This window comes from Nematolebias whitei, chromosome 6 (assembly GCF_014905685.2).
Source record: "Nematolebias whitei isolate Nwh7 chromosome 6, NemWhi1, whole genome shotgun sequence".
Classification (NCBI taxonomy): Eukaryota; Metazoa; Chordata; class Actinopteri; order Cyprinodontiformes; family Rivulidae; genus Nematolebias; species Nematolebias whitei.
In genome coordinates this window covers 30,146,856-30,159,861 of record NC_056503.1, presented here as the reverse complement: position 1 = coordinate 30,159,861, position 13,006 = coordinate 30,146,856, and the positions used below count along the sequence as shown (strand labels likewise).

The 13,006-nt window shown below is 41.1% G+C and overlaps 1 protein-coding gene across 1 annotated transcript in view; it reads right to left on the bottom strand.

Moving 5' to 3' along the window:
* LOC119410617 (Down syndrome cell adhesion molecule-like protein 1 homolog) overlaps positions 1–13,006 on the bottom strand; it is a 156,511-nt gene that overhangs the window by 119,676 nt on the left and 23,829 nt on the right. Inside the window, exon 3 of the mRNA XM_037677502.1 lies at positions 12,067–12,213. Within this exon, the coding sequence (XP_037533430.1) occupies positions 12,067–12,213 (147 nt within the window). The remainder of the gene's footprint in view (positions 1–12,066; positions 12,214–13,006) is intronic.

The following is a 13,006-nucleotide window of genomic DNA, read 5'->3' as shown; positions in this document are numbered from 1 at the left end:
ATTTTTTTCATTTTTTTCTTTACATTGTAGTATTTGAACAAATCAATAGACCTGAAGAGCCATGTGTGTCGAGAGAAATATCGGACAATGTAGCTTTTTTTGTTAAAAAATTCATCCATCCATTATCTTTTACCCGCTTCTTCCATTTTGGGTCACAGGGGTCACTGGTGCCCATGTCCAGCCATCACTGTGCGAGAAGCAGGGGACACCCTGGACAGGTCTCCAGTCCATCACATGGACACATAGAGACAAATGAGTCAAACAACCATTCACTCTCTCACTCACACCTAGGGACAATTTAGAGTTACCAATCAGACTAACATGCATGTTTTTGGTTTGTGGGAGGAAACCGGAGTACCTGGAGAAAACCCAAGCACGCACGAAGAGAACATGCAAACTCCACCCAGAGAGGTATCGGGCCGGGATTTGAACTGGTGACCTGCTCGCTGAGAGGCAACAGCTTTATCAACTGCGCCACCATGCCGCCCTTGTTAAAAAAATGTGTGGGGGGGGTTTAATCACATACAAACGGCAAATTATTCTTGAGCAAAGTATAACTAACACAAAATCTTGACCACAAAGTTCCTAAAGTGATATCCTAACTATCCATCCATTATCTTTACCAGCTTCTTCCATTTGGAGTCATGGGGGTCACTGGTGCCCATGTCCAGCACTCACTGTGAGAGAGGCCGGTGACACCCTGGACAGGTCTCCAGTTCATCACAGGGATAGAGACAAACGAGACAAACGACCACTCGCTCTCACTCACACCCAGGGACAATTTAGAGTTGCCAATCAGCCTAACATGAATGTTTTTGGTTTGTGGGAGGAAACCAGGGTACCCGGAGAAAACTCAAGCATGCATGGAGAGAACATGCAAACTCCACCCAGAAAGGCCTCTGGCCGAGATTCGATCCAGTGACCTTCTCGCTGAGAGGCAACAGCTGTACCAACTGAGCCGCCTATGGAATAACCAAATAATCTGAAACTAAAAATATTGTTAATATTTAAATAGCATTTGCATGAATTGCAATGTAATTTTATGAGATTAGAGTAATTTCAACATGACAAAAATCTTCGTTGGGACCAGACCTGCTCAGTCTTTAGTTCATCAAACCTGTCAAAATTAAACTCTACCTTTCCAAACTGCGTCCCTTCAAAGATCAATGTACAGCAGTTGCTTTTCCACAAAACCCCACTTCAAAAACACCTGAGCCATTTTTAGACTGGTTGCTGTTAGTATATACAGTAGATCTTTTCTGTAGGTATAAAGAGACTGAAAAATGGTCATAAAACTAAATTCCCATTCTATCTCAAGCATGTGTGGGTAACTCTGTCAGACTCTCTCAAATGGAATGTTACAATGTTTGAGAATGTTTGTTTTTTCTGGGACCTTGTGTACATAATTTCGCTCCACCACATGTACCACATGAGGTGCGAATGACAATAAAGAATCTCTGACTCTGACTCTCTGACTCTGACAAAACACACGAACATTCATGAAGCCAATGTGCACACATACGAATATGCAGACAAGAGCACTTCTCCACCCTGGTTGTTGTGCACTGTCAAACAACATTAGATTGCACTGGGTGTCAGTGGGATAATTAGAATAACACATCCACTGCATTCTTCATTATATGTGTCATCTTCATTTACTGGCTGGGCTTCTTCACTCACACCACCGTTAACCTTCTCTACCCCCTCCCACATACACCCAAACAAACAATCACACAATTCTATTCCAACCAACAGGAAACGTGCCTTTTTTAGTTGGCAAGTCTTGCTCTCTATTAGTTATACCCTCAAGTATATATCTATTTGTCTAATCTTATCCATCCATCCATCCATTATCTTTTACTCGCTTCTTCCATTTTTGGGTCACGAGGGTCACCGGTGCCCATGTCCGTCAATCACTGTGCGAGGGGCAGGGTACACCCTGGACGGGTCGCAAGTCCATCACAGCGACGCATAGAGACAAACTCTCTCACTCACACCTAGGGACAATTTAGAGTTACCAGTCAGCCTAACATGCATGTTTTTAGTCTGTGGGAGGAAACCGGAGTACCAGTAGAAAACCCACGCATGCACAGAGAGAACATGCAAACTCCACCCAGAAAGGTCCCCGGACCGGGATTTGAACTAGGGACCTGCTCACTGAGAGGCAGCAGCTGTACCAGTTGCGCCACCGTGCTATCCTGTCTAATCTTATATCACAATTAATTTTCCCTTTAAGTAGCTCTTTGGACGTGACACACAAAGGTGAGAGAGGAGATCATGATAGGTGATGGGAAGAGTGTCACCTGCATCATGAAGGACCCCACACACCCAGCACACACTGCTTTTGCCCTGCTCCCCTCAGGCAGAAGGCTGAGGAGCATTAAGTGTAGAACCACCAGGCTGAGGAACAGTTTCTACCCTGAGGCTGTTAGACACATGAATATCTAACCAAGAAAAAAATCACTGTGGAAAAAAACAACAACCTGAAAATCATTGTAATGCCACTTGGTTGTTATGTGCTGCTGACTATCCATGATGCTGATCTCAGGCTGCTGATTATTTCATGGCGCTGTGTTCATTAGTCCTCATCTGCTCAAAAAGACTCATGTTCATGCCGCTGTTGTTTTTGGCGCATTGCTTTTGTACTATTAGAGCTTAGTGTATTCTTAGTTTAGTGAATGTAATATATTCTTCGTTCATGACTCGGATCTTACTAATGCTTTTCTTTACAATTTGTGTTTTTGTTGGATGTAACTGGGACCTTATGTACATAGTTTCGTCCCACCTCATGTACCACGTGTGGTGTGTATGACAAATAAATCTCTCTGACTCTGACTCTGATGAGAAAGACTTGACGCCGGGTCCAAATTTGATCAAACCTCTGACAGCAGTTATGTCTGTTTGCATGTTTACACACTCCGTACTATGAGTATATATGGAAAAGAAAGCAGCAAGGCCCAAGTCCATCCTGTCAGAAAGACGTGGCTCTACAACACAGCATGTGATGATCCCAGACACGCAAAATACCTTTAAAATGAAAGCCACATCTGGTCAGGTTGAGGGAAAAGAATGGGTGGGGGGGGGGTCACAAAGGAACACAAACGCCAAGGTAAACCCGCATAAATGGCCTTGTGCACACCTTGTGGTTAATGAATAACTAACTAGCAGAGAGGAAAGGGAGCCTTCCTTTCTGAGTGAGGCCAAATGAATTCACAGAAGCGCTATGCAAATGTTCTCTGGGCTAACGAGACTGCCTGCATGATTGGAGTGCCATTGAAATTCTCCTCGTGCACAGCCCTCCCTCACTTCCTACCTCCCTCCTACCCTTCTTCAATCTCCCTTCATTCCTACCGCCATTTCAATCGGTACTCATCCATTTTATCTATCTATCTATCCATCTATCATCCATCTATCATCCATCTATCATCCATCTATCATCCATCTATCATCCATCTGTCATCCATCTGTCATCCATCCGTCATCCATCCGTCATCCATCCATCTTCTATCTATCTTCTATCTTCTATCTCTCTATCTCTAACAAATCATAAGTCCTTGTAACAATTAAATCATGTTTTGACAAAGATAAACACTGCAGTTTTGTAAGGGCCTGGGCAGCAGTGAATGACCCTGTGTCTGACTCGCTCTCTCTCCGTCTCATGAACAAACACTCACATGCGCGCACACACACACACTCATACACACGGTCCGCTCAAACAGAGCGAGCTCAGAGTCGCTCTGCACCTGTTCTCTCTGTAAAACATCCAAACACGAGTGCTGAATAAATAACCTAACCTAACACACATCACAGCCAGGTTTGCGCACACACACACTCACACACACACACACACACCATAGCCCATAAACACACATCAATAAGTAAACACCACCCATTTCCCCTCTCCAGTTACCCCCTGCCTGCCCTTTTCACTCCCACCTTTACGCGAGGTACAAACTGCTATCGTTCTGAAGGCAAACATGCATAAATGCTCGCACTGTGTGTAATGGTTAATGGTCAGATACTGAGAGGAGTGAGATATTACTAAAGGAGGAAAAATAGAGGAGAGAGGTCTGATGCATCTTTAATGGTGGGACACAGACGCTTTAGAGCCCCTGGTCGTCTTCTCCCTGGGGTGCTGGGGACAGCAAGAAAACTGAACGCAAACATATTTCTTTGTCCATCTGCACACCCTCTCACACGTCCTCATCTACCTGCATTCCTCATTCCACCATTTCTCCATCCTAAGCTCACTTTGCCATCTGCATAATTTAGCATGTCATGTTTTTGTGCCATTTTCTCTTTCCTGTTCTGCTTATTCTGCACTTTTTCCTGCCTATCTGTTGTTCACTTTAAGGATCCGGTGGAGTGGACGGAATAGACCGCATATTGTCACTTCACTATCCCCTAATAAGTGGCTCTAAACCGAAAGTTGGGAAAGACAGAGGGGTAAGGAGAGTACCTGGCCTCCGCAGAATGACCACAAAATGGAGACGGGGACAGAAGCTGCAGCAGCTGTGGTGACGCTACACTTCACAAAGAGTGTGTGTGTGAACGAGAAGTGGGGGAGATTAAACGGCCCCAATCAGTGAATATAAAAACAGACGTCAGTTTTTTTTCTGTTTTTTTTTCCTGCCTGAAACAGTCTGTTTTCTTCACTTCTAACGACTAAACAATGACTCAGATGACAAGAAGAAATGTATCTGTTTTGTGTCCTTCGCTCATAAAAGACTGTAAAGGTCTGCACCATATCTTCACCACAGCTTCTGCACCAGTTATCAATATGTATTTTTGCTCATTCTCTGTGCATTGCTTCTTTAAATGAAAACTGCATGCTACTACAATCCCACAAAGTGTTGCCCTAAATTTTGCAGATGTAGATTATAGATTAAAGATTAAAGAGTTTAGATTAAAGATTATACAGCTTATAAAGATTATATTTATACATTATACTGTACAAATACATTTTTAAAAACCAGATCTTATTATCTGGCTGTTTAACCACTGACACCAAGTCGCTAGTCGGTAAATAAAACAATTGCTGCATAAATAGTTAATAGTTTTAGATGAACTAGTCAAAACTGTTCAGTCAGGTCCACTACAACTAAATGAATTGGCATTTATCAGTTGATTGAATGGCATGAATAATCAAATGATGGCTTAGTCACTTGTGATATTTTAGATGACCAAAAGATTTGAGATGTGTAAATAAACTAGATGTATTTTACTTTAAAAATCCTGCTAAACATCAAATACTGTTATTCGTTAAACTAGTAAGATTTTTAAAAAATCTGACATTTGTAAAGAAATATTTCCTAAAAGACATCTGTATTTTTAACAACTTTTCATGAGGAATGTTTGAAACAGAAATGACATTAGATATAGAGTCCTGAAGTTTGTATCTTTGTGTGCAAAAGAGTCCAAATCTGAACCCACACTAATTTATTTTAAACAAGACAGCAAGTCCAGTGTTTTCACAGAAATGAAAAATACATATCGCCCAAAACGTTTCGTGCAGGCACAATGGACTCAAAACCTTTGCTTTGAAAATGTTTTATATTCTTTCTCCCTAAATTATTTTTGGCTTTTTTTATTTTGGAAATATAATGTTTATCATATACTTGTGGGTAAATAGGAGAATTAAGAACCAAAATCAAACACAAGGGTAAATGATCAGGAACTTTTATTTAACAAAAGAGCTCAACTGAATCAGACTAAACTAGATGTATGAAATAATTAAATGTGATTGCAAAATTGGTACAGAAACAAAGTATGTAAATAAGTAACAAATGGTAAATGTGCTGCAGGTGTACTTGGGGGGGACAGAAAATTGGAGAGATGGAGGAAACAAAGTGATCCTGACTAAACGCTCAAAGGGAACTACTATGACAAAATGAATATAGAAATAAAAAATAAATAAAAGAAGCAAAATGCCAAAGAGAATCGAATAAATGCAACACAAGGAATAAAAAGAAAACTTAAACACAGCCAAAAAAGTTCTACGTAATGGACAATTTTACAAACTTGTTTTGCTGCAACTTGGTAAACCTGCAGTCAAAAAACTTTTAGCTGCATGAAATTGAGGATTTCTGCTCAAAGATTTTAAAACATTTAAAAGTTAAATGCTAAAAACATAAAATGCCTAACATAAAATCACTTTCAACATATTTTGTGCAGAAACTTCTTGTTCATTTTTTAACTTCTTGTTGCTACAGATGGTTTTGAGTACTGATTGTTTATTTATGCTCGGGACCATTGGAACCCTCCTGCAATGGTAACTATCTGAACGTCTGCATTGCTTAAACCACTGCACAATACTTTACATGTTTGTATCCATGATCATTAAGCTAAAGCTTTAACAACAGAACGTTTTAGTCATGCAATGCTCTCAGCTTTGTGCTCAACAACAAGGCCTTTATACGTTTTTAACAACAAAGAAAAAAAGAAAAGGCACAGATTTGTATGTATGTGTTGTGTGTGTGTGTGTGTGTATGCGTGAGTATGGAGGAGCTGAGCCATGGTGATGCGCTAATAAAAATCAGGCAGCGATGCATCCTCACACCTTCCTCATTCCGTCTGCCGGATTGCACCCGTTACCACGGTAACCAAATAAAACTCACACTGTTTTAAGCTCCAGTTGGAGGAGCAGACACACAGTCGATCACACACGCACACACACACACACAGAGTCATACACTCACACATGCACACAGATGAAGTTCCTCAGTACACATCTGTCAGATCGTCCTCTTTCAACTCCTCAACTGACAAGCAAACAAATGCTAATTTTATAAGTGACAGCAACACCAGAAAACCATCAATTAAACGGAGTGGCAGAGAAGTAGTAAGAGGGGGGTGAGGGAAAGTTATGACTGGTGAGTAAAAACCACTAAAATACAGTTGACATGACTCTGTTTGACTGTCTGTCTGTCTCTGTCGGTCCATCTTTCTACGCCTCCCACGTATCGCTCTATGTGCCGAACGCAAAAAAGCAAACAGATTTGGCTGTCAAACAGTGACACGACACCCAAGAAGGGTCGGCTTGCAGCGAGGCCAGCTGTCAACATACACACTCCTCCCTCTTCATCAAAGCCCATTCAAACTCTGCTCTATTGACCAACACAGCCGTCTGGGTGACATATGTCATCCTGTCAAGCCAGTACCTATCATACAGTATCCCTAATAAATGGCAACGCACTGGAGCAGCACAAGTGCTGTTAAAAGATTGAAAGTTGCTTATACCATCAGAAGATGGTTGGATGGATGGATGGATGCATGGATGAAAGGGGTTTGTGTGTGTTTACATGCTAACACAGGCCACCAGTCTGTACCAGGGAGGGAAAGAGATGAGAAGAGCCTTTGAGCCAAAGATGGATGAAAAGAAGAGGAGCACTGTGTCACTAATAAAACCCATTCATCAGCTGTGGAGAGAGACAGAGTGTGGGAGAAAAGAAAAACGTCAACCTCTTCAAACACAAATTTAGACAGCACAGGATTTGGGTTTTTATTGTCAGACAGCTTTTTTCTGATTAAATCAGAGATGATACTTTGAGTTTTTATGTGCGTATCTTGTACAAACATTGTTTTTGACCCCCTAAAATAAGTTTGTTGGAAATACCTCCACAAATTTTGTTGTTTGATGCAGAAGCAAAAGTTAATGGAGATTTAAAAATATATATTGCTCTCTACTGGTTTAATCCCAAACTATCAACTACATGAAGCTGTTAGATGACATTTAACCTTTACCACCTTCAACATCCATCCATCCATTATCTTTTACCCGCTTCTTCCATTTTGGGTCACGGGGGTCACCGGTGCCCATGTCCAGCAATCACTGTGCAAGGGGCGGGGTACACCCTGGACAGGTCGCAAGTCCATCACAGGGACACATAGAGACAAACAACCATTCACACTCTCACTCACACCTAGGGAAAATTTAGACTTACCAATCAGCCTAACATTCATGCTTTTGATCTGCGGGAGGAAACCTGAGTACCCGGAGACAACCCACGCATGCACGGGGCGGCTGTGGCGGAGTGGTTAGAGCAGTCGTCCTCCAATGCGAGAGTTGGGGGTTCGAATCCACCAGCAGTTTTTCATTGAAGTGTCCCTGGGCAAGAGGCTGAACCCCTCACAGCCTCTGATGTGTGTCCCATCAGTGTATGAATGTGATCTAAAAAGCACTGATTAGTGTCTTTAGAATGATTTGTCCAATTAGCTTTGTAGAGATCTAGCAGAGTGTTGTATGAATGGGTAAATGAGGACACAGATTGTAGTGTAAAGCGCTTTGAGTATCTTGAAATAAGATAGAAAGGCGTTTTACAAGTACAGTCCATTTACTATTTATGGAGAGAACATGCCAACTCCACCCAGAAAGGCTCCCGAACCAGGGTTTGAACCCGGGACCTGCTCGCTGAGAGGCAGCAGCTCTACCAGTGGCGTCACCGTGCTGCCCACCTTCAACATTACAGCGAAAAAAAAATCTCATTGGTTTTAAGAGAATTGGTGCTTATAAATTTATTTATAGAACTTTTGACGCTGTGCTCAGTGGTGGCTCAGTAGATAGTTGAAGGTGGCTCAGTTGATAGAGCTGATTTTACAAAGCACAGAGCGACAGTTGATTGTACATGATGAACAATCTAATCATGACTTTGTCTCTTGTGATATTTTAGAGGACCAAAATATTTTAAATGGGTAAATGCTATAATTTCCAATTTATTCTTTGTTTGTTTGTTTTTAATTAAAAACCTCCCAAGTGCTCACTCTCTCCCCCACACTGGGTTTCTCAACAAGAAGGTCACTTGTTCAAATCCCAGCCTGGGACTTTTATTGGTGGAGTTTGCATGTTCTCCCCGTGCATGTGTTAAAGCTGTCATTTCTAACCTGGGTCTGAAGTCCGGCCCGACCCAAATGTGGACCGGGCCATGCTGTAATAATGTGCTGGACGGGTGAGCCAGGTTGGTGTCGGGCTTTCGATTGCATCAGCGGATGCGGATAGCGATCCAATTATATGACCATATGACTTGCCATATTTTCCAATTATATGGCAACATGGCTTGCCATACTTCCAATTATATGGAAACATGGCTTGACATACATCCAAATATATGACAACATGGCTTGTCATACCTTCACCAGCCGCACGCGGCCATTTCTCCGCGAGCTGACCGGCCTTGAAAGAGGTAAAATAAAATTCAGTTAAGCTTCAGATGGAACTGTACTGCCAGGAAGTGATCCATCGTCCTAATGGACATTCATTCAGCCGCTGCACTCATTGGACACGCGCGGCCAGGTGAGATCCCAGAGCAGACATGTCAGAGCAGGGTCTGTGTCTGAATAATGCAGAATGCAGGCAGAAGCAGGGATTTAATGCACTTTGACAGCCATGAAAGAACAAACACCCCCTCGGCTCCGATCTTCTGCCCCTTTGATTCAGCTGCGTACATCTGCCGTCTGTTAATAATTATATAAGCAGTCAAAACTTAATTTAAAATGTTGGGGGTGGGGGCAGGTTTGGACCTGTAATTACTGTTAATTTGTCAGTTAGAGTGGGGTTTGGAAATGATGGCTACGGGCTTGGGCTGGGTCGGGCTGGATTTTTTTGGACCCGAACGCAAATCTAGCATGTGTGGGTTTTCTCCAGGTGCTCCTGTTTCCTCCCACAGACCAAAAACATGCATGTTAGTCTGATTGGTAACTCTAAATTGTCCCTCGGTGTGAGTGAGAGAGAGAATGGTTGTTTGTCTCGTTTGCCTCGCCCAGTGATTTTTGGACATCATGGACATCATGGGCACCAGTGACCCTTGTGACCCGAAAAGGAAGAAGAGTGTAAAGATGATGGATGGAAATTTTGATGCCATGTTTTTGCTTAAAAGCATTAGGTGCATAATAGTAATTTCCAGTCAATTTAAGTGTAATATGGAGGTGGCTACTATAATGTCAGTTACTGGTATTTGAAATCTCATGTTATGAACTGGAGTTCAGGATTTGGCTGAAGTTATGTTTATTTGGAAGGAGAAACAATCATTTTGCACAAGATGGTTGAGCTGAAAAGAGTTTCAAAAAGCCAGGCTGACTGAAAATATGTATTTGTGTTTTTAACAAAACCATCCAGAATGAAAAGCAGGATTTGTTTCAGTAAATGTCATTGTAATAAATTAAACAGTCTAAGTATCGAACGTGTATTTAATGCTTGTGTGATCTTAACATTCTGTTTACCCCCCTTGTCCTACAGGTCAAAAATGACCCGCCCTACCAAAGCCACAAAATAAAGCACCTTATTTGAATTTTCAATCCAAAATTTATTTTCCATGATGAAACAACCTGTTATTTATCAATTCAACTCAATTTAATTAAATTTTCTTCTTGTATTTTTTTGTTACACGATACAAAAAGACAATCACCAGTGAACAGTATTACACTTTTTCTTTTTTTTTACCACAAACCAACTGTCAGAGTTTTCTTTTACACAGTAAAGGTTTATTATTACTATTATATAAATGTGAAGTAATACTTGTGAATTAATAAAATGCTATTTTTTAAATAGAAAATGTGGTTTTATTCAGTCCAGACTGACAGACTAATGTCTAAAAGAAGTGAGACCAAGTTTAAAGTGAATTGATGTCATAAAATCAAAGTAATTAACAAACTATAACAGGTGAGATATTTGTTCGTAACTTTTTCATAGAACCTCATTTCAAAAAATCTAAACTATTTCACTGCTCACTGTTGATCACGACCAGTTTTTATGCTGCATAATTGTTTTGGCTAAAATACAGTATTACATTAATTTGATAATTTCACTCATTTATATTGTACAATTTGTTGAAAAAAAAAAAAACATTAAAAATATTTGACCGCTTTAAGGAAAAGTGCATTAGAGATATTTTTGTGTAAACAAATAATATTGTAAGCATGTATGGTTTAGTGTTTGCTTATTTAGAAAAGTGTGCTGCATTTATGCATTTATGTGTGTGAGTATTCACACACTTGTTTATATGTGCATGTTTTACCAAATGATCAATAACATACTCCCACTGAGCTCTCAGCACACAACCATGATACACTGGCTTTAACAAACGTTCTCTTTCTCTCTTATAGACACACACACACACACACACACACACACACAGACCGAGCTATGAGTCAAACAGACTTTCACAACTCTCACTGAGGGATCCATGACAAGAGAGAGGGGAATCCAACAACAAGCTTTATCGATCCAGACTGGAAACCCCACTCAGGTCACATACACACACACACACACACCTACACAAGCACACACACACAGACTGTTGTGCTGGATCAATGAGTGCTCCTTTGTGAAGGACAGAGCCGTACAAAGTGGCGTACAAGCGCTCACACACCTTTATACAGACAGACGTTCACACTACTGAGAGATGAAACAAGTGCTCTGGAACAGAGAGCAAGATAAGGGGAAGAGAGCAAAACGTATCATCTGACCTAAACAGTCTGACATCCTGCAATTTGCCATTTCTTCATGGAGCGGATGCTGACACCTCGCCATGCACACACACACACACACACACACACACACTCTCAGGTGCGAGTGCACAGCATTTGGCAGATAAAAAGGAGCAACTACTAATTTATCTCTCGTCAAACTGGACACAGAATAATTTGTCTTTTCTATCAACACACGCGCACCACTGGCTTTCTTTTCCTGAAAGTTACACAAACTCAAACAAAATCTGCTTTTGGTGTCTGTAACAAAACTATCAACAACATTGACATCAGACCTATTCAAGGTTTTTTGGGGTTTTTTTGGAGGACTATTCACCAAATTGTTTCCTCCTTTTCTCTTTGGCAACAACAGAAGCAAAACACCAGAATAGCTTCGTAAGGATTAAGGGCTGTCAGTAAACACAAAAAGCAAACAAGAAGGAATATAATTTGAAGGACAGTTGGATTTCTTCATATCACACTATCTGCTGTCTATTATTAGCAATCAAGTGAATTTATGAGCGCATGGTAATGTGTTTATGTGTCGTCATCAAGCAATCACACATCTATCTGATAATTGGGTTTGACCGTGTTTAAATGTCCTACCAGGGACGATGGAAACGGTGTCTTTCTCCCAGGACACCACGCTGACGTACTCCTGGACAGCTGAAGGGATGAGGCACTTGAACACGGCAACGTTGCCCCGCATGGAGCGCTGGTCGGCCACACGGACTGTGTAGGGCTCCCTGAACACTGGAGTTCAAATATATATTATATTAGTTATTGGCAGCAAACTGATCTCAACTCAACAAACATGACTTTTTAAATAAATAACAAAGAGCATTAAAATTATTTTCAAAATAAAATGAGAACCTTCTAAAGATGCATTGCCAGGTAATATTGTAACATGTCCCAAACTATCAGAAAAGCAAAGCGTGATGCAGTGTGCCATTAAGTTGAAGGGGAAAACTGATGATCACACCCTGCATGGCATTAATGAACAGTCTGCGTGCAGACAGGCACAACAAGTGTTATCTGACACATTAAAGCTCCTTTTTTCAGAAAAAAAAAGGTTTTGCCATTGAGAAGAAAGTAAAGCGCCCCTAAATGCAGACCATTCTTAAAAGACAATTTATTCCCACTTCAATCAAAATGTTAAACGTCTTCAGAGTTGATAAATATTTTTTAGTGTGTGACGCAGTGGGTGGGGTTGTGCAAAACATCTTCTTTTTCCTGAAATGGTAATTATGCCAAAAAGATTTGACTTTTTCTTGCGAAAACCCGAATGCAAAACAAAATCCCCAGTGAGATAATAAAATATATGTACATATAACTTGGGGAGTGGTGATGCAGAGGTTAGAGAAAGTGGTTCTGTGATCAGAAGGTCAATGGTTCAACTCCCCGCACCGACAACATCAAAATGTGGCTCCTGTTTTCTTCAACAGCAGGAAAGGTGAAACACCCACACCTGTCATTTGCTCCACTCTGGGCCCAAGAGCAAGACTCAGTCTTAACCCCCACCATCTGGTCCCCTGGGTGCCATATA